This window comes from Balaenoptera acutorostrata, unplaced genomic scaffold (genome assembly GCF_949987535.1).
Source record: "Balaenoptera acutorostrata unplaced genomic scaffold, mBalAcu1.1 scaffold_61, whole genome shotgun sequence".
NCBI lineage: Eukaryota > Metazoa > Chordata > Mammalia > Artiodactyla > Balaenopteridae > Balaenoptera > Balaenoptera acutorostrata.
In genome coordinates, this window is record NW_026646471.1 from 749798 (window position 1) to 776581 (window position 26784).

At 40.0% G+C, this 26784-nt stretch overlaps 1 protein-coding gene across 1 annotated transcript in view; it reads right to left on the reverse strand.

Moving 5' to 3' along the window:
- The window catches only part of FMN2 (formin 2), a 340034-nt gene that overhangs the window by 91657 nt on the left and 221593 nt on the right, over nucleotides 1–26784 (reverse strand). The window contains exons 9-13 of the mRNA XM_057539598.1: nucleotides 16883–16974; nucleotides 16592–16721; nucleotides 15392–15538; nucleotides 12712–12771; nucleotides 12453–12573 (exon numbers count right to left, since the gene is read on the reverse strand). Coding sequence (XP_057395581.1) covers nucleotides 12453–12573; nucleotides 12712–12771; nucleotides 15392–15538; nucleotides 16592–16721; nucleotides 16883–16974 — 550 coding nt within the window. The remainder of the gene's footprint in view (nucleotides 1–12452; nucleotides 12574–12711; nucleotides 12772–15391; nucleotides 15539–16591; nucleotides 16722–16882; nucleotides 16975–26784) is intronic.

Genomic DNA, 26784 nt, shown 5'->3' on the forward strand with positions numbered 1-26784 from the left:
ATTACTGATTCCTTTGATGTAGATTAATTGACCATGTAAGTATGGCTGTATTTCTGGGCTTTCTAATCTGTTCCAGTGATATATGAGTCTGTTTTCCTGCCAGTACCATACTGTTGTGTTATTTTTAAAGTTTCGTGAAAGTTAATACTCTTTTTAAAAAAAAATAAATTTATTTATTTATTTTTGGCTGTGTTAGGTCTTTGTTGCTGCACACGGGCTTCCTCTAGTTGTGGTGAGTGGGGGTTACTCTTTGTTGCGGTGTGCAGGTCTCTCATTGTGGTGGCTTCTCTTGTTGTGGAGCACAGGCTCTAGGTGCACAGGCTTCAGGAGTTGTGGCGCATGGGCTTAGTTGCTCCACAGCATGTGGGATCTTCCAGGACCAGGGCTCAAACCTGTGTCCCCTGCACTGGCAGGCAGATTCTTAACCATGGCACCACCAGGGAAGTCCCCCCTACTGTTTTGATTACTATAGCTTTGTACTATAGTCTGAAGTCAGGGAGTGTTGTATCTTCAGCTTTGTTCTTTCTCAAGATTGCTTTGGCTTTTGGGGTCTTTTGTGGTTCCATACAAATTTTAAGATTATTCTAGTCCTATGAAAAATGTCACTGGTATTTTGATAGGGACTACATTGAATCTGTAGATAACCTTGGGAAGTATGGACATTTTAACAATATTGATTCTTCCAATCCATAAGCATGGTATATCTTTCCATTTATTTGTCTTGGCTTCAGTTTCTTTCATCAACATCTTAGAGTTTTCAGAGTTCAGGTCTTTCACCTCCTTGGTTAAATTTATTCCTAGGTATTTTTTTCATGATGCAATTGGGATTACAACAGTTCTGTTCTGATAGCACGTTCGTTAAGTCCAATTTGTTCTTAAGTCCAACAAAATTAGCCTAGGTATCCAACTAACACAATCAGCTATATACCACTGCTTTTACACTTGCTCTGGACATCCTGGGCTTTAAATAAAGATACTATACTACTGTACTCTATACAGCACTGTAAAGTACACAAAAGTACAACCACTTGTAGAGGATGCACACACGTGACAATGTACACCAGTCACATGAACTAACTGATGTGACTGGACATGTGAATGCATGTTCACATCTTTGAAAGTTCACAACTTGAAGGTTCATATGTAGGGGACTTACTGTATTAATTTTGTACCTTTTAACTTTACTAATTCATTTATTAGTTCTAATAGTTTTTTGGTTGTGTCTTTAGTATTTTTTATATATAGTGTCATGTCATCTGCAAACAGTGACAGTTTTACTTCTTCCTTTCCAATTTGGATTCCTTTTATTTCTTTTTCTTGTCTGATTGCTATGGCTAGGACTTCCAATACTATGATGAATAAAAGTGGTGAGAGCGGGCATCCTTGTCTTGTTCCTGACCTTAGAGGAAATGCTTTCAGCTTTTCACCATTGGGAATGATGTTTGCTGTGGACTTATCCTACATGGACTTTGTTATGTTGATGTATATTACCTCATACCCACTTTGTGGAGAGTTCTTATAAATAGATGTTGAATTCTGTCAAAAGCTTTTTCTACATCTATTGAGAGGATCATATGATTTTTATTCTTCAGTTCGTTAACTGGGGAGGCTTTTCAGAGTCTACCTGCCAAGTCTCGCATCCAAGCTATTTTGAAAAGTAATCTCCAAGGACAAGACTCAAAAAAGATTAAAACAGTGATTCTAATGTGCATTAATGTGTGAAGGAGGGAAGGGTAGGAAGGAGGTTGACTGGGTTCATAGCTTGAGTGGCTTGGGGATGAAGAACACAGGAGGAAGAGCATTTTTCAAAGGAAAGAAAATTAATTTGCTTTTGAACTTGCTGGGTTTTAAGATGACAATGGAATATCCAAGTGTAGTTTCAGCAAGCAGTTGGATTTATGAGTTTGCAGATCAGAGTGATACAGGAAAACTCTGAGTAAGACCACCTGAGAACAGCATATCCAGTGAGAAAAAGAGGGGGCCGAGGTTGAACGCCTGAGCAATGCCAACTTTAATGAAGAAGCAGAGGAAGAGAAGGCCATGAAGAAAAAAGACTTAGAAGGAAATGTCAGATATTATAAGGAGAATCAGAAGTGAGTGGGGTTAGTGAGTTGAAGGGAACAGAGGCAGCAAACAATACAAAGGTGGAAGTAAAACGCTCCCTCAATTTGGCAAATTGTGGCAACAGTTTCAGCAGTGCCAGGGACAAAGCTGTAACAGTGTGAGGACGGAATGGGAAGTCAGAGACCATGGAAGTGGACCAGGAATCTGTTACTATCTTGGTCAGTGAGCACACATGTTCCAGCACAAGTGTCCAGCAAAGGCAAGGTGTGGGCTATGGGAAGAACGAGGGACAAATGAACACAAACCCTTTACAGCTTCTGGAAAATGCTCCAAATATCCTAGTCTTGCCAACAGTGGGCAAGCAGATCCAGCTGCATGTTAAGAGAAGTGTATAATTCACATGCATCATTCTATCCTAAAGATGGATTTCAGAAAAATCTATCCCTAACAATTAAATATCCATAGATTAATGCCAAAATAGTTGCTTATCACCTAAAAGTAATGAAAGTGGCAGAGATACCACACACACAAACCCCACAATACTTTAGTTTGGGTGTGGCAGACTTAGCATTACGACCAGTGGAATAAGTTACATTCACTGAGCTCACCACTTTAAATGCCAAAACAAACAGACGTTTCACATGTGTACTCTTCAACAAGGATTTTGAAAGTGAACACTGTTTTAAACTGAAATGAATGGTTTTGCTCCTTAAATAATCATTCCAATGAGAGGAATTCTCAATTTTTTTTGGCACTCTCCATACACAAGTGATGCACTTCCATGGACAAATCCAGTGTACAGGATACAAAAGGATAAAATGTACAGGCTACAAAAAGATAAAACATAACACCTGTAACTTTCAAAATGTAATCAGCCTTTCTGTGCCTCAGGCTCTTTACCTGTAATACACAAATAGCAACAGAACCTGCCTCCTGGGGTTATTACAAATAATAAGTCAGTTAATACACATAGACCACTTAGAACTGGGCTTGGTACATGCTAAGGTCCATGTAAGTTTTCACTATCATTGTTGTTATTGTTATCTTTAGTTTTATCAACAACAGTAGCAGACAAAAAAGCAGGATGCCCAAGAGCTAAGAGCATGGGTTTTGGAGACTGGGTTTGCATCCTGTCTCTTCCACTTACGAGCTGTGTGTCTTTGGCGAAGTAGGTACCCTCTCTGTACCTCAGTCTCTTCGTCTGTAATACGGAGTTAATAACAGTGTCTACTTCACTGTGAAGATCAAAGGATTTTACGTAGGTAAAATACACAGAGGACTGCTGGATAAACAGTAAGAGAACTATCATGTTTTCTACAATTACTGTGACTGCACAATTACCACCACCAGACACCACCAGAGGTGCAGCTACTAACACACAACAAGAACACAGAACTCCCACCTCCTCAGTCTCAGGAAGCACTGAGGCAATGCTTCAGATTGTGGGAATGACATTTTTAAAAATTAATTAATTAATTAATTAATTTTTTATTTTTGGCTGCGTTGCATCTTCGTTGCTGCGCGCGGGCTTTCTCTAGTTGCGGGGAGCAGGGGTTACTCTTCATTGTGGTGTGTGGGCTTCTCATTGCGGTGGCTTTTCTTGTTGTGGAGTACGGGCTCTAGGCGTGCAGGCTTCGGTAGTTGTGGCTCATGGGCTCTACAGTGCAGGCTCAGTAGTTGTGATGCATGGCCTTAGTTGCCCCGTGGCATGTGGGATCTTCCTGGACCAGGGCTCAAACCCATGTCCCCTTCATTGGCAGGTGGATTCATAACCACTGCACCACCAGGGAAGCCCAAAGGGAATGACATTTATAGGGACAAACTAGGATGTTATCTTTTTTTCAAACATATTCCTTACTGGTCATCACTAATTTTGACGTATCACACAATATGTGTGGATACTCTGGGTGACACACGTGGACTAGACAACCCTCCTGGTCCCTTTGCCCCTCAACTCATCTATGTGCTCAGAGACAGGAGGGGCCATAACTGCACAGGCAGCGAAGGTAGGAATCCCCATCTGATGTGAGCAATCCTCCAAGTTGTTTACTGGTGGCTCTAAGCATAAACACTCAACAAAGGGGGAGTATACATTGTTGGCAATGGGCCTTCTTCTCACATTTGGCTTCAGGAAACATGAAAAGTCAACATTTATTTACTATCATGAGCAACACCATAGAGTTCACTTAGATCATTTAAATGGATTTGCTCTGTTAGCAAGGGCAGTCCAAAGTAAAACTAAAATAATTCTAAATTACTTATTTGACATGCACAGCATCTATGCAAACAGCATAATTTTATGTAATAAAACTCCACAAGTTTGTACTCTGCAGGATTTAGGAGCAGACACTGGTGTGGATTCTTTTAGTTTCAACCTTGAATACACTGAAAGTGTCGTAACATTCATAAAACATGAAGTCATGAAGATTAAGTGCCACGCAGGTATTTACAGCCCCAAGTTTTGGGGATACATGAGGACATTTCTAGTCACCAAGGGCCCAGTATTACTGAGGCCGGACTCTCTGCTCTCTCACTGATCATCTTGACACCGTCCTTCACTTAGAATTGAATTTTGCTTGCCTCTCACATCACATCCTCACCTTACTGTTCTCTGGTACAAAAAAAGAGGGAGGCTGGCACTAGGGCAGCAAGTTTCATTTCAAATACCAATTCTGGTCACGTAACAGTGTGTACCTGAAGCATGTTCTTCAAAAGGATTTTGAAGAGTCAAAACTTAATTCAACAGGTTAGGTTAGAAAACCTTTTCTTTATTGAAGTATAGTTGATGTACAAATTATGTAAGTTACAGGTGTACAATATGGTGATAAACAGTTTTTAAAGGTTATAGTCCATTTATAGTTACTATAAAATATTGGCTATATTCTCTGTGTTATAAAATACATTCTTGTAGCTTATTTTATACATAATAGTTTGTACCAACCACTCGCCCACCCGTATTCTGCCTCTCCCCTTTCCCTCTTCTCACTGGTAACCACTAGTTTGCTTCTATAACTGTGAGTCTCCTTCTTTTTTTTTTAAATGTCTTCTATTTATTTATTTATTTTTGGCTGTGTTGAGTCTTTGTTGCTGCGCGCGGGCTTTCTCTAGTTGCAGCGAGTGGGGGCTACTCTTTGTTGTGGTGCACGGGCTTCTCATTGCACTGGCTTCTCTTGTTGTGGAGCACGGGCTCTAGGCGTGTGGGCTTCAGTACCTGCAGCATGCGGGCTCAGTAGTTGTAGCTTGCGGGCTCTAGAGTGCAGGCTCAGTAGTTGTGGCACACAGGCTTAGTTGCTCTGCATCATGTGGGATTTTCCTGGACCAGGGATTGAACCCATGTCCCCTGCATTGGCAGGTGGATTCTTTACCACTGCACCACCAGGGAAGTCCCTATTTTAAAATTATATTCACTAGTTTATAGTATTTTATAGTTTCCACATATAAGTGATATCATACACTATTTGTCTTTCCGTATGACTTTTTTCCACTCTGCATAATAACCCTCAATTCCATCCATGTTGTTGCAAATGGAAAAATTTCATTCTTTCTTATGGCTGAGTAGGATTCCACTCATCTTCTTTATCCATTCATCTGTTGATGGACATTTAGGTTGCTTCCATATCTTGATAATTGTAGATAATGTTGCTATGAATATTGGTGAGCATGTATCTTTTCAAATTTGTGTTTTTGTTTTCTTTTTTTCAGATATATACCCAGGAGTGGAATTGCTGGATCCTATGGTAGTTCTAGTTTTAGTTTTTTGAGAAACCTCTATACTGTTTTCCACAGTGTCTGCACCAATTTACATTCCCACCAACAGTGAATGAGAGTTCCCTTTTCTCCACATTCTTGCCAATATCTGTTGTTTGTGTTCTTTTTGACGACAGCCATTCTGACAGGTGTGAGATGGCATCTTATTGTGGTTTTGATTTGTATTTCCCTGATGATTAGTGATGTTGAGCATCTTTTCATGTGCCTGTTGGCCATCTGTATGTCCTCTTTGGAAAAATGTCTGTCCAGGTCTTCTGCCCACTTTTTAATCGGGTGGTTTGTTTTCTTTGATGTTGAGTTGTATGAGCTATTTATATAATTTTTTTAAAATAAATTTATTTATTTATTTATTTTTGGTTGTGTTGGGTCTTCATTGTTGTGTGCAGGCTTTCTCTAGTTGCGGCAAGCAGGGGTTACTCTTCATTGCAGTGCGTGGGCTTCTCATTGTGGTGGCTTCTCTTGTTGTAGAGCACAGGCTGTAAGCACACAGGTTTCAGTAGTTGTGGCATGTGAGCTCAGTAGTTGTGGCTCCTGGGCTCTAGAGTGCAGGCTCAGTAGTTGTGGCACACAGGCTTAGTTGCTCTGTGGCATGTGGGATCTTCCTGGACTAGGGTTTGAACCCATGTCCCCTGCATTGGCAGGTGGATTCTTAACCACTGTACCACCAGGGAAGTCCCTGTTAATATAATTTGGATATTAACCCCTTACTGGTCATATCATTTGCAAATATTTTCTCCCTTACCGTAAGATGTCTTTTCATTTTATTGATAGTTTACTTTGTTGTGCAAAAGCTTTTAAGTCTAATTAGGTCCCATTCGTTTATTTTTGCTTTTATTTCCTTTGCTTTAGGAGACAGATCCAAAAATAAATATTGCTACAATTTATGTCAGAGTGTTCTGCCTATGTTTTCCTCTAGGAGTGTTATGGTTTCTGGTCTTACATATAGGCCTTTAACTGATTTTGAGTTTATTTCTGTAGATGGTTTTAGAGAATGCTCTAATTTCATTCTTTTATATGTAGCTGTCTAGTTTTCCCAGCACCAGTTATTGAAGAGACTGTCTTTTCTCTATTGTATATTCTTTCCTCCTTTGTTGTAGATTAATTGACCATACGTGCATGGGTTTATTTCTGGGCTTTCTATCCTGTGCCATTGATCTATATTTCTGATTTTGTGCCAGTACCATCCTGATTTGAATACCGTAGCTTTGTAGTATAGTTTGAAGTCAGGGAGCATGATTCCTCCAGCTCCGTTCTTCTTTCTCAAGATTGTTTTGGCTATTTGGGGTCTTTTGTGTTTCCATACAAATTTTAAAATTATTTGCCCTAGTTCTGTGAAAAATGCCATTGGTATTTTGATAGGGATTGCACTGAATCTGTAGATTGACTTGAATAGCATGGTCATTTTAACAATGTTAATTCTTCCAATCCAAGAATCTGGTATATCTTTCCACCTGTTTGTGTTGTCTTCAATTTCTTTCATTAGTGTCATTGTAGGTATGGTTTCAGACATGTTCCTGTATTACTGAGAACTTGAATTTTCTTTTTTTAAGTTAATTAATTAATTCACTTATTTATCTATTTTTGGCTGTGTTGGGTCTTCGTTGCTGTGGGCGGGCTTTCTCTAGTTGTGGCGAGCTGGGGCTACCCTTCACTGCAGTGTGCAGGCTTCTCACTGTGGTGGCTTCTCTTGTTGCAGAGCACAGGCTCTAGGCACATGGGCTTCAGCAGTTGTGGCACGTAGGCACAGTAGTTGTGGTTCATGGGCTCTAGAGCATAGGCTCAGTAGTTGTGGCACATGGGCTTAATTGCTCCATGGCACATGGGATCTTCCCGCACCAGGGCTCAAACCCATGTCCCCTGCATTGGCAGGAGGATTCTTAACCACTGGGCCACCAGGGAAATCCCAAGAACTTGAATTTTCTGCACTGTATCAAACTCAAGGACACCAGCAGTCATTCTCAAAATAGTGTCTGCTGACAGCTGCCAACCTTATGGTCTCAAGGTTTCCCCTTGTAACTAAGCAACCATTTCGGACCCCATGGGTCCTTGCTTAACAATCACCCTTATTTCTTGCACCTCCAATCCTAATTCTTGACAAACAAATTACATAATTTTGCAGTTCCCCATTTTGTAGTCCAGCAAAACACAGTTGAAGTGCTTCTTGAGTTTTTGTCTCCCAGGCTATAGCCCTCAGTTTGGCTCAAATAAAATTGTTTTCTGTTCCTATTGTAAACTGTTTATTGCTTATTTACACTGACATACATAAATGTATTTTCCTGTTTGCATTTTCAGTGTTCTGATGTTCCATGCTGAACTGATATTCATTTAAAAATCATAATAAAAAATTATTTTTAAAAAGCTATTGGTTGCATTTTAATTAAGTTTATAACATCATTTTTTCTTTCCTTGAACAAAAATAAATAAAATCAGAATTTACAATGATAAATACAATTGTTACAAACAAATATAAATCAATACAAACAAGTTTAAGGACTGATTTTTCCTAAATATGTCTGGACAGGGACATTATTTCAACGTCTGTGAAAGATATAGGTAATGAATTTTAAACACTTTCAAGTCAGATACTGAAGGTGGGGGAGGGTACAGGATACAGGGAGGAATGTGTGTGAGAACATTCTTGCCCAGTTCCAGGAACTTAATTACTCCATGCTCAGTGCATGCGAAGTTGTGTCATGTGGCGAGTGGAACTGTTTCGACCCAAGAAAGGAACTGGAACAGAAGCCATCACTTGGCATCCAGAGAAGCTGCTACAAGTTTTGACAGCCAAAATATTTTAAAACAATACTCTTTTCAAAGGGGAAAGATAGAAATATCTATACCTTGTCTAGCATTGTGAATGAAAGTATTCGTAGTCATCCTTCTGGGAGGCTACTAATAATGTTAATCTCAAATAATTTAAGCTCTTTTGCTCAAACCAGCAATTGACCTGTGGTGAGACCAGTAGCTAATGAGTCTCTGGCACTAGTATTATAGCTTAGCAGATGGTTCTGAACTAATACTCTGGGGCAATGCAAAGAGAGAAAATGGGGTTCTATTTCTGGATATGTTGAATAGCTCTTTTAGAACAATTTTACTTTGATTAAAATTAATTGTTTTAAAGCTAAATGTCTAAAAGGAGTAAACAACTCTGCTTCTTGTTCTGCTTGTTTTTGGAAAATAGTATTAACCACATAAGGTGATCTGTGGGATTGGAGTGAAGGTTTTACCCTACATTAGTTTTTTTTTTATTTTTATTTTTTTAACATCTTTATTGGAGTATAATTGCTTTACAATGGTGTGTTAGTTTCTGCTTTATAACAAAGTGAATCAGTTATACATATACATATGTTCCCATATCTCTTCCCTCTTGCATCTCCCTCCCTCCCACCCTCCTTATCCCACCCCTCTAGGTGGTCACAAAGCACAGAGCTGATCTCCCTGTGCTATGTGGCTTCTTCCCACTAGCTATCTATTTTATGTTTGGTAGTGTATATATGTCCATGCCACTCTCTCATTTTGTCACATCTTACCCTTCCCTCTCCCCATATCCTCAAGTCCATTCTCTAGTAGGTCTGTGTCTTTATTCCCATCTTGCCACTAGGTTCTTCATGACTTTCTTTTTCTTTTTTTCCTTAGATTCCATATATATGTGCTAGCATACTGTATTTGTTTTTCTCTTTCTGATTTACTTCACTCTGTATGACAGACTATGCACATTGTGGAAGATGTGGAGAACATCTTGACATGGAAAAGAATGAATAAGTTAAATTTTATCGTGCAGTGCTTTCCTAAATAAATTTCTTTGGTTATCATGTTCTTATATTCTGGAGAAGAAAAATTTCTTAAATAATAAATTCATGACTAGGTAGATCTTAAAACTACTAAGGGAAACAAAATGTAGTGAGCCATCTGTGCTCATTGTTTGTTAAAATCTAAGTTAACCTTAATCGTGCTGTACACCATCCAAAGACAATGCCCTTATGTCGTCCTACCTTCTTAGAGCTTGCTTGCTTTATTTTGCTTTTGTATATTTAATAAAAACTGTCTCAAATGTTAAAAAAAAAAAAAAAAAAGAGAAGCTGCTAATGGCCAGGAGAGAACAAAAGCTACCTGTCACTGAGCTTGGACAGGCAGGGGAGCTCCAAGGAGCTGCAGGAATCTTGGGAACAAGTACAGACACCAAACACAACGGGTGCTCTTACAAAATGCTAAAATGAGGTTCAGTTGTCTGAGCCATAACGCATTATTTCTTGGTCTTTCTTTTGAAATGAAAATTAAGTCTAGAAGCAGAGGCAGAAACAGTGACAGAGCCAGAAGATGAGTGACTGAATGGTTATAGCTTATCTGTCTTTATCAAACTAGTCACACTGTTTATTCTATTTTTTCCTTATTATAAATAGCTAATATTTTTGGATACTTATTATACTGAAAATATTGTGAAAACTCTTTACATATATTATATCATTTTCTAAGTTTTCTTAAAAAATCTTGCTTCTGAAAAAAAAAAAGTGGACAGGCTATTTGAATCTTCTGAAATGAATTACCTAATTTGGTCACTTGAAAGGAATCACTATTTGGCTACATTTATCAAAGTGAACATTATTTTAAGGTAATTGTATCCAAATTAACACCTCTCAGAAAAAATTTCTTTTTAGCTCTGCGTCTTGTGAGAATCTGCCATTTTCATGACCTCATGTAACTATAGTGAGAAAGCATGCAGATATGAAAACTGAATGAGAAAACATTCCAAAGGGAAGCACCAACCAAAGTCAACATAAATCCCCTGTTCATGAGATCACCATTCCACCTGTTTATAAAATCATGTGTAAACTATGAAATCCTGCTTTGCAAGACTGAAGTGGTCAAAATGTTAAGTATTTTCCAGAAACCCCAGAAATGCCCAACACCACATGAGAGAGAGAGAGAGAAAGAGAGAAAAGAAGAAGAAGAAGAAGAAGAAGAAGAAGAAGAAGAAGAAGAAGAAGAAGAAGAAGAAGAAGAAGAAGAAGAAGGAGAAGGAGAAGGAGAAGGAGAAGGAGAAGGAGAAGGAGAAGGAGAAGGAGAAGGAGAAGAAGAAAGAAGAACAAGAACAAGAACAAGAACAAGAAGAAGGAGAAGGAGAAAAAAAGAAGAAGAAGAAGGAGAATTTCATAAGCAAACCAAGATACCTGGTATCTTGAAGTATACCTGGTATTTTGAAGTATGATAAATACTACACATGAATGGTTTGGGTTGTGTATTCCTTTAAGATATCATACTTAAATACATAGTAATGTAGCATTACACAATTGTAACATAGTTTTAATTGTTATTTATTAAAAAACAGGCAGTCATTCTTGGGCTCTATCCATGAGCACCCGTATTCGATGCTCTCAGGGGAGCATCTAAACGGCAGGACTTCACCCCTCCTTGACAGTGACGATTGTGTCTCTGGTACCCACAGCACCTAGCAAAGGCCTTTCATGCATCAGGCCCATAATAAATGTTAAGTATTTAGGAACTACGGGCAAATTATATAACGTTACTATGTTGATTTAAATCCATATAAACGCATCTGTGACCAGAACATAACAACTCCATAAATTTGTTTACAGATCAGTATCTTTAGATAAACATTTCAACACTGGGATAGAATCTCTTAAAAAGTTTTATCATCTTTTTGGTTTCTGGGGTAACCAAGCCTCTTCTCATATAGTGATACAACATGAAATGAAAATCTCACATAAACTTACTCCATCCCTGTCTGTGCTTAAAGAGTTAGAAAGATGCTTAAATCGACAGCTGAGGTGTTCTCAACTTCACAGCAAGAAGAAACCTCGTGAAAAGAAGGTAAAAGGGATGAGTGAAATAGGTGAAGGGGATTAAGGGGTACAAACTGGCAGTTATAAATAAGTCACAAGGATGTAAGGTACAGCATAGGGAATAAAGTCAATAATACTGTAATAACTTCGGTACATAATAGATGAAGATATATTGTTGTACACCTGAAACTAATATAATATTGTAAGCCAATTGTACTTCATTAAAAAAGGCAGGGGAAGGGGATGAAAGGGATTTTATCTACAAAAATAAAAAAAACTGTAAACTACTTGCTTTTGTGCTTTTCTTTAAATTTACCATTTTGAAGAATTTCAAACTCTCTTCAAAACGATTTGATATAAGGCTTCTCAACTAACAAAAAAGCATGACACATGCACATGTTTTTTGACCAAATATGTGAAAAAAGATGTTTTCTTTCCAGGAAAGTTTACACACCACAAAATCTCGGACAAGTATAGCAAGGGTGGGTGGGAGGGAATATGTATCTTTTAACAACGACATGATAAATGTACAAATGTTCTTGGCTATAAAGTGAAAGCAAGACGGTCAAATTTGCCCCTGATGAAAGAGGCTGCTATTCAAATAACCAAGATGCTATTCAATAACTAAATTTCTAATACACATAACTTTTTAAACAACAAAAGAATAAGATTATTGGTAAAACTTTTCTTTTGCCACACACACACACAAATGTTTACATGGATGTAAAAGATTTTACTTTCTTTAAAAACACTGAAAAGTCTGTCCTCATTAAAAAAGCATAAATAAAAACCATGAGTTTCTTTAACATTGCAGGTTACCTCTCAGGTCTTTCTTGAGTTTTCTGAGGTCTTTTTGAAAATCTTCAAACTTCATCTGCGAGGCCTGAAAGAGGTCCTGGGGTTCCGGCAGTGGAAACACACACTGTTCCTTCCCAGCATCCTAATCAGCAGGAAGCACAGAATGCTTAAATGAATGAGGACTGAACAACAGCAGCAATGACAAAATGAAGACAAACACGGCCAAATCGCTCAACAATGGGGAATAACAATACGTGACTCTATGTAAAAACTGTCTCACCTCATCGAAATTGCGAAGATAATAGGACACGATATATGACAAAAGGCTTCTGCTATTGTCCTAGGCAGAGAGACCAAAGTGAGTAGAAATATATTTTTTAAATTATTAAATATACAATGTTAAATTAAATTCACTCCAGTAAATCCACACATGTAGATGAGAATATTTGGGATGAAAGGTGAAGTTCTCTGTTTCTTCTTACTTTAACGGTCCAGACGGTCTTGTTTTCCCCACTGTTCCCACCTAAGCCCCACGTGGAAGCACAGCTGTTTCAGGGTAGGGTCTCAGATGTACACACCTTTCTGTTTTCACCCTCCTCGACCAGACAATTAGTTCATTAATTTTATGTTTTATTATTGAAAGGTATAACTACTATCTAAACTGAAATGACTAAATATCACCAGCATTTCTGCATGGCTGGACCAACAGGGACCACTCCAACAGGAAGTTTGATTGAGGCTTGTTAGTATGTAGATTAAGAAAATTTAAGTTAAGTATTATTTCAAGTAAGCTGGAGCTTTAAAAGTGCAAATGCATATTATAAATTATGTCAGCAACTGAGATTTAGGAATTAATATCCATGCAGCTATAAATAATGTAATGTATGTAGTTCAAAAAAAATGTTTCATATCTAACAATCTTCAAAGAAGAGCTTTCCACCTTCTTTCTGGCATATTTAGAGGAATTAATTTTTAATTTTTTTCATTGCACTAATTTCAAAATTAGTATTAGATTAGTATTAGATAATCTGAATGTGTGAAACCAAATACACATTTTAAAAACACACCCTATAATACAAACTTTGTTTCCTGGAATGTTCAATCTAACCATGATTTTTCCCCCATTGATAATAAAAGAACAACATCCATTTATAATCAAGTTTGACATGACATGATAATATTTCTATTAGACTCCCCATATATACTTCTATATACATATATTACAAGGAAATATATAGCTATAATAATAAAAGTAATACATTTCTTAGAAACAGGATTGCTTGTAAAATGATTTAAGCAACTGACTTCCTTTGTCTTTCCTAACTTGCAAATCAGTGAAATGATCAGCAATACCTGAATCATCTAACAAAACACTTATTAAATGCCTGCTGACAGGCATGCTGAGCAGAAGTTAATTCTGACTGATCCAAGGAACAGCTCCATCCATGAAGGTCTATATAAGTATATAGATATAGTTCTCTTTATTTTATACAGAAAGAACCAAATAGACTTTGCATATAGCTCTTGTGAGAATGCAAGTGAAATTATTTTTAAAAACTTGCTTCTTGATTATTTTTTCCAGATTATTCCTTAATTATTTAAATTAATGAAATTTAACTTATAGGAGGATTGAATAAGATATATCAATCAATACAAAAATTCCCGTATTCATATATAATTATGATCATCAGAATCTATTTCAGATTCATTTTGATAAGTAACATTATATTGATGCTATTTGTATTCCAATGTTATTTGCAAAAACTACTTGTTTCAATCCAACAATCAGCTGTAAGAACTATTCAAAAACTACTATGTGTTTAGAAAAAAGCTTTTGTTTTTGAATAAATGATTTATCATGTTGACATATTGGAGGTTCCTATGAAAATGTATATCATACAAATAAAACAGCATTTGAAGAAATACAACCATAAAAATCACAAAAATTATATGCTGTTGGTGTTCCAAGCAAGGACTATGTTTTTCCCAATTATGGAAAAGCACACTGTCTGGCATGTCATAGAAGCCAGATGAAGGAATGTTCAATGAACATATGAGTGGATATGAGTGAATAAACCAGTGAGTTGTTGACTGGCAGAGAAAAGCAAAAAAAGTATCTCCCTCCTATCAGGGAGATTATTGCCTTATCTAGGAGGGCCAATTCTCTGTACTTTCATTTTTATAGGCCAATTGTTCACTTAAACTCAATATTTTAAAAACATTTCCTTCATAATTTCCTTCATCATATAGTTCTCTGTGAAGATTCTTTTATCAGAGAAACAGAATTCTATTATTTTCTAAGTTTACAATGTCAGACTTTAACTCTGACCACTGTGGTGGTTTCCCTGATGTTATATTTCTATTGACACTCTCATAATCTCTTAGATGTTAATTTTAAACAAACACAACTACAGAAGTAGAATAAAAAATAATAATTAGGTTTGCAAAAGGGCTTAGATGTTCCCATATATACCAGTATCAAGGAGAGGATGATATAGAGAAAAAGAGGATCATCTTTTAAATTTTATTTATGAACTACTTTCACTCGTCTTTGTTTTGTTTTTAAAACATGGGCCTGTTGGCCTCCATTGCTTAACATGGAGAGAAGAAGAAAGTGATGGATACACTGTTTAATTTATAGAAATCAACTAGTCCTCAGATGCAAAAAGATAAATATTAGCAGACATGGGGAAGATAGTAAAAAATAATTATTTTTATTTTAAAATATTGTCTTCTCAATTATTCATTAGACAGAGGATTCAAAATTACTCACTTTAGGAAACATTCTTCTTCTCTAGATCACAAATATATGGTGGCCACTACTTTTATCTAGCTCAGAACACAAAGGAAATTTTGACCTTGGGACGTAAATATTTATCACACTGGTTTACAGTCAAACTTATTACTCAACAAGATGTCCAGTCCTCAGTGTGCTACATTCACTCACCCAAAATACTTACACTGCTTTTGACGTCTTTCAGCTTTGGGAGAATGTCTAACCCGAAACCGTCTGCCTGTCCCCGAGTCTTATTTCCACCATTCATGTAGTTGCCAAAGGCAAGAACCAAACCCAAAACCTGCATGACCCCTGAGCCATTTTTTAATGTCTGTAAAACAGGATAAAGAAGAATCTCTCACTCACAGTATTGTCTGAATTATCTTAAGTCAGTGGCAGATATTCATATTATACTAATAATTTGGGGTCACAACCAAACTTCTTCAGTGCCCATTTTAGTATATTTAAGAGCAGTGTCTCCAAAGATAACTTAGAAAAGGTTGCACCACCCACAAGCATGCAGGTTGTGCTTCTGTAGCTGAGATGTACCAGCCTAGGTCATTTCTGTGATGTAACTGCATGGAAAACAAATATGGCTGTGATATGAGAATCACCACAAAATAATATCACTGCCATTGGCCTAACTGTATCTGCCACTGTACAATGCAAATTTTTGGCATAAGGTGTAACTACCAAAACGCAGTTATAAAGTTTAATTTCCAAATTTAGATTTATCCCTGAAAGGTTCACATTCACTTCTTCCAAAACACACAGTTTAAGTTGAATTTGTATATCACTTCCTCTGAAAATGTGTCTTTCATGACATCTTACTACTTTTCAAAATGATTTACCATAGCCAGGAAGAATGGTGCTTTTTTGACAAATTGTTTTAAATGTTAATATTGGTAATTTCTGCCAAGCCTTTGTTCTTTGTTTTCAGAAGAATATTTATCTTCTGTCCAGTCATACAGCTGTTCCTGAAGCATTTGGTTTGAATCACTAACAATTTGTTGAGGGACCCTCCCCAAAATGGAGGAACATAAAGAAAATGCCTTCACGTGGCTTTTGGCTGGCAGTCTGATGGAGGAGAGGCCCGTGACAAGGGAAGATTGTGCTTTGGCGAAAGCAGGGGGCCAGAAGCCTGCGGGGGTGGACGCCCAGTGACAGTGCCCCAGCAGCGCTGTCCCGGGTTCACTCGCCCTCCTGCACATTTGCTTTGACCTTGATGCTCAGTCATCATACATTCTCTTTGGTGGGACTGCTATCCTTCAAATTTTATGAGTACTTATGGTAAATAAAAGACAACTTGTTTGAAATACAAACATGACTGAACACAATTAAATATCAGAACCCAAGCGTCAGCCCCCCATGGACCAACACCCACCTCACACAACTTCTGTAGCAGCTCCAGTTTGCGCCGAATTGAGCAAATGCTTTCTGAAAATGTGGACTGAAACAGGATGCAAAAGACTCGCTCTGAAAAGTTGGGGATTAGTGACAGTTCATAAAGGAACCTAAGGAAATAAAGCCAAGTTAAGAGGAAAAAGATGATGCACATAAACACGTTCATCCTCACATCATTCATGATACTGATGCACAGAAGATACTTCATTTTCTGAATGGAAAGAGCCCCCCGTGGCCTGGACGCCGCCCGCGGGGCCGAAGCCCTGCTTACTGCTCAGGTTTGTCCAGAGACTTGGTGTTTTCCTTGTCTTTGGAGGACCGGCCGTGTTTTTCAATTTTTTCCAGTTCATCTGACTGTGCTCTCTGGAACAACAAAAGACAAGCGGCTTTTAGATAATGATGATCTTAAATACAGCAAAACTCTATATATTTTCATATTTCTTAGCATCTGTTTGAAGTAGGGATCATCTCCAAATCTTCCGAATGTTATTGTCTGTTAGTGACACGCAAAATATTTATTCCAGCATGCTTTAAAACAACGCAGTTTCCCTCTCTTGTTTTTTAGTGGTTTATAATACTCTCTAGAATGCAAGAAATTCATTTTAAAGTGTCATTTCTATTCAGAAATTAATCAAGTTAAATTTGGAAGTAATTTGATCCTAAAGCTGTTAAAGATTTTTAAAGGGAGAAGTACCTATTTAACTACTGCAATCATTGTTTATATCTATTTGTTTTGGGGAAAGAACAGTACAATTGAATTATTAAGTCATGGAACAAAAATAAAAGATTTTGATTCTTCTGAATTTTTTTTTTTGATTCAAAAATGGCTCTAGGCTTTTTTTCCTAGGTGTCTTCTTTCACCTTTTAAAATCCCAAGCTGGGCTTCCCTGGTGGCGCAGTGGTTGAGAATCTGCCTGCTAATGCAGGGGACACGGGTTCGAGCCCTGGTCTGGGAAGATCCCACATGCCGCTGAGCAACTAGGCCCATGAGCCACAATTACTGAGCCTGCGCATCTAGAGCCTGTGCTCCGCAACAAGAGAGGCCGCGATAGTGAGAGGCCCGCGCACCGCGATGAAGAGTGGCCCCCACTTGCCGCAACTAGAGAAAGCCCTCGCACAGAGACTAAGATCCAACACAGCCATAAATAAATAAATAAATAAATAAAATTAAAATCTCAAGCTAAAAATTTGTTGTTCAAAGTTTGTTTCTTTATAGGAGAGGATCCTGTGCATTTTACCATAAGGTAGAAGATTTTATAGGCTTCAAGAAACACAAACTTACTCTTTATGGAGAATTTGGATGATTTTATTTTCAGTCTTGTCTCTGTAATTCACAAAGCTCTTTCAAAACAGCCAAAATACTACATTGTCTAAGTGTATTAAGAAGTTTGAGTAGACCACCCTGTCTTGGGTTTGAGTCTAGCCCTCCGATATTAAAATCCCTTCAACCATTATTTGTTGTTTACACAGAAAAGCAGCTCAGCCATAAACTGCTGTAGATGACAGAACCTGATCAATTTCTAGAGACTACAGATTTCCTCTAAACAAAGCATGTTCTGTTTTGAATTCACTGATTGTTCTGAAATGCAGGTTTTTCTATTGATGGGACTAACTAGCAAAGACTAGTTTCTCCAAGGAATGTTCTTTTAGCATGGAAAGATTTGATGACAGATCGGTAGATCTTCTGAGGGTTTGATCAATTTTGCTTCCGGAATGTAATGTGACAAAAGGATACTGAGAAGTAAAGGTACGACGTCCACTGCAAAGCCTGCCTTGCCCACCTCAACCCCATTATAACCAGTCTCTCTCTAAAACAGCACGGAACCTTGTGTTCGCTCTGTGTTGTGCTACACGTACCACAGTGTCTCACTGGTGATGCACACACATGCCTACAAGCTTCTGGAGGAGGAAGGCCGTGTCTCGCTATGGTCCTAGTGACTGGTATGGCTCACTACTGTATGGTCAGCCCTCAGTATCGTGGGTTCCTCATTTGTGGATTTAACCAAATGCAGATCCAAAACATGTGGGGAAAATTCCATAAAGTTCCAAACAGCAAACTTGGATTCACTGTGCTGCAGCAACATTTTACACAGCACTTACACGGCATCATAAGTAATCGAGTGATTTAAAGCATACAGGAGGGTATGGGGGGTTATATGCAAGTACTGCACAACTTCATTTAAGGGACTTGAGCGTCTGCGGATTTTGGTACCAAGCCCCCACAGATACCGAGGGGTGACTGTGCAGTTAGCAGTCAGTAATTTTTTTTAAACATTGAAAAATTAAAACAGTAATTGAATATGAAAAAAGAAGGCCTCCAATTCTGGGGAGAAGAGGGAGGTAAAAGGACGAAATATAATGACAGGACACTTGAAATAAGAACTACTGAGGACATGATGATACAATGCCAACTGTTCAGCATCATCCTGAGAGTACAATGAGAAGCCTTATGAGGTAATTTGAGTCCAAAATAGATACCTATGCCTGCATGAGACAGAATTAGTCATTCCAAATGCTAAGACACAAATAGGTAGATAAAGAAATAAGAAAGCTATGCCCAGCAAAAGTATATACGACTTCACTCATCTGTACATCCATTCCACACAACTCTTCTGGGTACCCATCATTCATCTCTTATGCAGGAATACTTATGTGTGTAAAGGTACAAGAAGTAGGACTAAAACATCGTAGGTTTTTAAGCAATATTCATCAAATCTACAAATTCTGCTATTCATCAGTACACCAAGACCAACTGCTTCTTCTTGCCCATCATCTCGGCTTTCTCCTTGCAAAACATGTGGGATCAAGCAAAAGTCAGTTATTTTCTACCTGTTAAGGCCCCAAATTCTTACCCTTATCAGCAACCATCAACTATGTCAAACTAGTGACTACAAATCTGTACCAGAACCTAGAGGTCACCTCGATAATTCTGGCTTTGTTTGACCCCCAAAATGAAGTTAGTCTCAAGGGTTCTTCTCTGGTCCACGAGTTTGAAGTAATCATCAGGGTCGGGCTTTAAAAAGGGTGAATTTTAGGGATTTATTCATCCACCAATTCAATCAAAGACCGATTGTTTACCAGGCACTACACCAGACACTGGAGATAAAAATATATACGCTGGGCTTCAGATTCAAGGAAAATCCCACCACATGACACATCATGTTGCTCATAACACCACTCTTATTTGCTCAACCCTGCTACAGCAACCTTCCACTGCTTTTTAAAACTATATATAACCCTCTATAAGAAGGGGATACTAGTGACCACACTACCATACCAGTGGTGATGAGAGTTATCTATCGAAATAGGTTCATTTTTCCTTATGGCCAAAGACACATGGGCAAAGTAACTACACACTCACACACCAATGAACAACATAAAGGAATTTCCAAGTTCCAAATGTTCAAGTAGCAAGCCTTCCCTCTCCCTGTCTCACAAGACTAGATCATTTCAGTCTCCAGCACAGGGACTGTCTTTTGGTTACTACCTTCCTTTACTTACTGCACACTCCCCCTTCCCACTCCCACCCTGATTACCTGCAGGTTTGTACCAGGATTTCCTTTTCTCAAGAGTTCCTGTTTGCCTAGAAATGAAATAGATCTATTGCTGCTAAGTTGGAGGCTTTCACCAGTTACCAAAGATTCATGGCACCCAGCACCCAGACACACTCCTCACTCACCCGCTGGCCAGAACCGACCTGGATTCCTGGCTGCCAGCCCCGGATTTCACCAGGTATTTTGACCTCCAAGGCCCTAAACCCACATGCCCTGCAACTGAAGGCTGTTCTTTCAACTCCTGAGAAAAACCGTAGCTCCCAGAGAGGACGGGGCTGGGAAGCAGCGGGTGCAGGGGCAGAGGAGGCTGTGGAGAGGGATGACGTGCTTTCCTGATGCCGAGTCTATTGCTGGCATTCAGCCAGTGTTTCTCAAACAGGGTTCCAGGGAACACTGACTTGGGTCCTGAGATTCATTAAGCATTGCTGTGTGAGGACTTTCCCCGGCTGTCCAGTGGTTAGGACTCCACACTTCCACTGCAGGGGGCGCGGGCGGGGTTCAACCCCTGGTTGGGGAACTGAGATCACACATGCTGCGCAGTACAGCCAAATATATATATATATATTGCTGTATGGTACACGCTAAATAAATACTCTCAGAAGTTATGTTGTTGAAAAAACTATTTCATTTTAACAGCGATCCTCATAACTAATTGATCATAAAACGTGTGTGTGTGAGAGGGAAACAGAGAGAACACGATAGAAACGCTCCCAAGGAGCCAGTGTTCCAAGGGATGTAGGTGGGAACACGGTGCAGGCCAGACTCTCACCAGTCCCCGTTCGGTTTCTACCATTTTCTCAGTGTTTCTATTCTATGTCTCATCGCTAAATCTTTGCCTAAGCCCTCGCCCTCATGTCTGCCTCCGGATGGGCTCCCGCTGGTCACAGCATCACACCCCCTGTCCCTGGACCCCCAACATCCCTCCTCAGTCCCCACCGCCAGGCCCGCGCTCCCACCAACCCACACACGACAAAAGTCTTCAGCCTGCGTTTCCGAGACAACCCGCTTTCCCCTGCATATGTCCACACGAGCAACTGCTTCCCCAACATTTTCACCTGCATAGCTCAGAAGCATCTTGGACAAAAAAGTCTAAAAACAAACTCATGTTTTCTTCCCCAAAACACTCAGCGGTCCTGATGACAGCAAAGTGGAAACGAGTCACCCAGTCGGATGCCGATGAGTCACCAAGCCTCAGAGACACTCTCCCCCACCACTCCCAATGCCATCGTCCTGCCCGGGCCACCACCCTCCCGCCCGTTCTGCCTGGCCCCCGTCACCGTCCCCAGCTGTGACACCCGTCCTACACGGCACACAGTGTCACTCTGTAAAGATGTGGACCGGAGCCTGTGCTCCACGCCACTCCTCACGCCTGTGTCTCGCCTGACCCTCACTCTTAGATCAGCACACAGACCCCGGGTGCCCGCGAATCCCCCGTGGCCTGCCGCCCGCCCCCATCTTGTGTCCTGCCCGCACGTGCTGAGCGCTTCTGTCCCCGCTGGCTTTCCTCCAGTTCCTCAAGTGGATCCCACTCCTCTTACACCGACGCTGCGCCTTGTGTCTGGAACATTCCCCACACGTCTCACCCCTCAGCACCCCTGCTTCTCTGCTCTGAGGAGGCTGCCCTTCACCTCCTCACCAGCCTGGGTCCTCCTGGGGACACAGTCCCGTTGGGCATCGCCACTGGAAATGAGTCTGGGAGGCGTGGCTCCCAGAGTACAAAGACAACTCCATAAGCCCAAGGATAATGTCAATGTTTTCATCATTGAAACCAGAGCACATGCCTGAAATAAAGCAGACGTTTAATAAATATCTGATGAAATAATCACAAACGCATGGAGTTTATTATCTATAAATTACTCCAAAGTCACTCATTTCTTCCTAACGTCCTATCTCCTCATTCAATCTCATCTTTTCTCTCCTTTCTGCAATAGAAACAGTAACTACCAGGCCTTGAAACAGTGGGTGTCTGACTTTGGAGAAGTCAAGGTCACAATGTCTGGTGATGTGAATGACAGCAGCCAGGCAGCCGGTTCTGTGCTGGATGGTGGTTGAGGGGAGACTGTGCCTGGTCTCCAGGAGTTTTCTTTTTTTTATTCCTGTGCTATTGATCCAGCGTCAGCAGCAACCTTCCTCTTCCTGTAACTGACCTGCTTATCTCTCCCTCTCTCTGCTCACCCTTCCCCTCAGCCCTTTCTCTCCTACTTGAGCCTCAAACTCCCTTCTCCCCCACCCATCACTCCCTGAGCCCTTCACAGCCCTCCCTCTCCTTCTCCAGCTCAGAATCTCAGAGGCAAACTGACTTCTCTCATTTGGGCTTGGTTTTTGAATCCCCACGATCTGGCTTTTGTTCTCTCACTAAGCTCAAAAATAATCTTAGAGCCAAGAGTCTCTTTTACCTGTAGATAAAACAAGAGCTCCTATTTATTGAGCCCTTAATAACAGTCAGGCACTGTGCAAAGTGTTCTCCATGTACAATGTCATGTAGCCCTCACAGAGCCCTGACAGGCATCGTTATCACCAACAGCATCACCCCCATCGTATGATGAGAACGCTGAGTCTTAGGTCTCAACTAGTAAGCACGGGTGCCAAGGTCCAAGCCTTCACCTATCATCTCCTGATGTGAAGGGGCTGACACAGATGTCATTTTTACAGAAGTGCAACTGAGCCCCAGGCTGCCTACTGAAGGGGCCCAGGGCCTTGAAGACCAACATTGGGCCAAGATATGGACACCCCATTCCTTGCCAGTCCTTCGTGCAACTAAAAGTCCTGGAACTAAGACCACAAACAAACATAGGAATGCTATGAAAAATGCAGGGAAGGCTGACTGGCCGGGAACCTCACAACTTGAGGAAAGCCGTAAGCTCCCCGGGTTTTCTTTCCTCCTTCGTCCCCAGTGGGGTGCTGGAGAGGCCCGAATGCAGGACCAACTCTAGACAAAGGACGTCTGGCAGAAAAAAACCTCATTGTTAATACTTGTCCTACTCAAGCCAAAAACCAAGAGAAAAACTGACCCCTCGTGGAATCAGCGTGGCCGAGTGAAGAAGCGAACGTCTCCCGACCTGGCAGCAATGCGGTAAAGCTGGTTGGCAGGAGGCAATGCTACTCAGTGACCCTCTTCCCCGACCTCCGCCCCGGTGTCTAGGGGGCAGCTGGTACTTCTCCCACCCCCGGCAGCAACGAGGCACAATGAGGTGGCTCAGAGGGGTGACAGTGAGCCTACAATCTAACTGGAAAATGGGCAAAAGACGTGGCCCTCACCAAAGAGAACACACAGAAGACAAACACATGAAAAGACGATCATTTGCCATTAGGAAAATGCAAATTAAAATCACAGTGAGATATTACAATACACCTATCTATTACAACAGCTAAAATTTAAAAGTTGGTGACAGTACCAAGGATGCAGCAAAATTAGATCTCTCCCATATTGCTTCTGAGGACGTTCTGGAAAATAGTTTGGCAGCTTCCTAAAAATACATTCTAAATATACATTTAACATATGCCGGGCATTTATCGCAAAGATGAGAAAGCTTATATCCACACCAAAAACTTAATGTATATGAATATTCATAGGAGTTTTATTTGTAATAGCCAAAACCTGAAAACCCAAATGTCCCTCAATGTAGGAAACAAATGTTGGAGTGTTCACACCATGGAATACTATTCAGCAATGGAAAAAAATAAGCTTTTGATACACTCAACACTTGGATGGATCTCAAGGGAATTATACTGAGTGAAAATAAGCCAATATCAAAAGGTTACAGGTTACATCCTATATGATTCCATTTATATAACACTCAAAATGACAAAATTATAGAGATGGAAAACAGAATAGTGACTGCCAGGGATTAGGAATGGGGAAAGGGGTCTTTGCAGAGGTGGAACAATTCTGTATCTTTTTTTGGCTGTGCCGCAGGGCTTATGGGATCTTAGTCCCCCAACCAGGGACCAAACCTGGGCCCTGGCAGTGAAAGTGCCGACTCCCAACCACTGGGCCACCAGGGGATTCCCAACAATTTTGTATCTTGATTGTAGTAATGGTTACACAAATCAACACATGTGATAAAACTGTACAGAACTACACACACATAGAGGAATGTGCACACACGCACGCACACACACACACACACATAGGAGTGCATGAGGAACCAGCAAAATCGAAAAAAGGTCTATGGGTCATACCAATGTCAATTTCCAGATTTTAACACTGTACTACACTTTTGTAAGATGTTATCACTGGGGAAAACTGGGTGAAGGATACACAGGACCTCTGTGTACTATGTATGTTGTGTCCTGTGAATCTGCAATTATTTCAAAATAAAATATTAAAGAAAAAATCAACACAGCCCACTGCTCATCTGTTCTTTTATGTCCCCAAATACATTCCTCCTTTGAATATCCAATCTTGGTCCAGACACCCAGGAAAGAAGCCGACTTTGGTCTCTCCCCTCCCTCGTCCAGTTAGGCAACACTTCCTAGCTCATCAGCCCTGAAAAAACCTCAGGAGCAGACTTCCCCCTCTCCCATCTCAATGCCACATCCATCCCTGTCAGTCTGAGCCCCTCCCAAATCCAATTCCAACTCTCCTGTGGGCTACCTTCCTCCAACACAAAATTCCTCACCCCAGATCACTCTTCTCCACCTGCTGGGAAAGTCCTCATGTCTACTCTCAGGCTTATAAGAACATCTGCAAACAGCCCCAAACCTTGCCTCTCTATGAAGATTACCCAGGGTTCCCCAAATCAAGTAACTGTCACATCTTCAGCAACTTTCCTGTTCTTTCCACAGAACTCTATCTCAGCACTTGTCACCTTAGCCTGTAACTATTTAGTTATGTACCTGACCCCCAACGTCTGATTTGTCAACCATCCATCTGATGGTTAGTTCCTCTCATTTTATTTGAATAAAAAACATGCATGTCAGGTACATTATAAATGAAATATACTTTTCTGTGTTGGACTGGGGACATCTCAGAAATTTCAAGGGGAAATGCTTCTGTATTATTAAACGACCACTTAAAATATACTTTTTACACATTACACATTCAAGACTTTATGGGTGGTCTCTATACTATTTGTTGACTTGTATTTCCTCTAATCGTGAAAAGTAGCTTTTCAAGAGATATACTTTATATAGTCCACAGACTAACATACTACAGTCCAACAGATCTTTCCTCCCAGGTAAAACAAACAACTGGAATTTCATTAAATGTCAAGGGCTGAGGGGAATTTGCAAAATGATGGTCAAGGACACATAGCAATGGTGGTCATAGACACATAGCAATCTCAAGTTGTATGTCAAGGGCTGAATGGCTCTTCAGGGGACCTGAGATAACACTTAACCATATATTGGCAAATCACCATATATTGGTAAGTAAACAAAGATTTCAGAGCCAAATATATATCTGGAATCATTCAACTTCCTAAATGTCAGCTGAAAAAAAGCCCCACACAACCTAAAAGTTGAGGATTATGTTTTATTCAGGGACCTTACTGAGGACTCTAGCCCAAGATATAGCCTCTCAGATACTCTGAGGAACTGTTCCAAAGAAGTAAGGGGCTTTTTGCTGAAAAAAACAAACAAAAAAAAACACGTAGTTGAACATCAAAACATTACTGCTAATCACAAAAAACATACATCTCAAGTTAATGATGTTAGTGCTTTTCTGTGTATGGGAAGATGCCAGAATCTAGGCCTATTGAAATTATTCCTTTGATGTGCACCTCAGCTATCTGGGACCAGTGTCCTATTTTTCTCCACCCTTAATGTCGGGGGCAGCCACAGTGGCTGATGGCTTGATGATGGGCAACATTCTTTGCTTACAGGAATGGCAGGAGACACTTTTTTTTCCCCCAAAGTTCAGTGAAGGAAAATGATAGGAATTTTACATCCTTATGAAAAGATTTGACTACACCTTTAACTGATTAATCGCTGAGCTAAATGTTAGTTATTGCAATCATGGGCAACAAGGAGGTGAAGATGATGCACCCCTCAAGCAGAATGTCAAAACCATCCAATGCTATTCCTGTTCATGAATAATTTCAAGTCAGTTCTCTGCTTTGGAGTAACCAAGGCTCTTAGCAGGTACCTACAACAATCAACATTTGCTACCACTGAAATATCTCTACCTTATATGACCATTCACAGGCCAAACCTGCAACTCTTCTGCAAAAACTATTACATTCCTAGTCTAAGTACACTCCTCTACCATCAGGAGAATAAAGGGATTTAAAGAAGGTATAGCCCCTGAGAAAACCATAATTCAAAAAGAGTCATGTACCACAATGTTCATTGCAGCTCTATTTACAATAGCCTGGACATAGAAGCAACCTAAGTGTCCATTGACAGATGAATGGATAAAGAAGATGTGGCACGTATATACAATGGAATATTAGCCATAAAAAGAAATGAAATTGAGTTATTTGTAGTGAGGTGGATGGACCTAGAGTCTATCATACAGAGTGAAGTAAGTCAGAAAGAGAAAAACAATACCGTATGCTAACACATACATGTGGAATCTAAAAAAAAAAAAAAAAAGTCATGAATAACCTAGGGGCAGGACGGGAATAAAGATGGAGACCTACTAGAGAATGAACTAGAGGACACGGGGAAGGGGAAG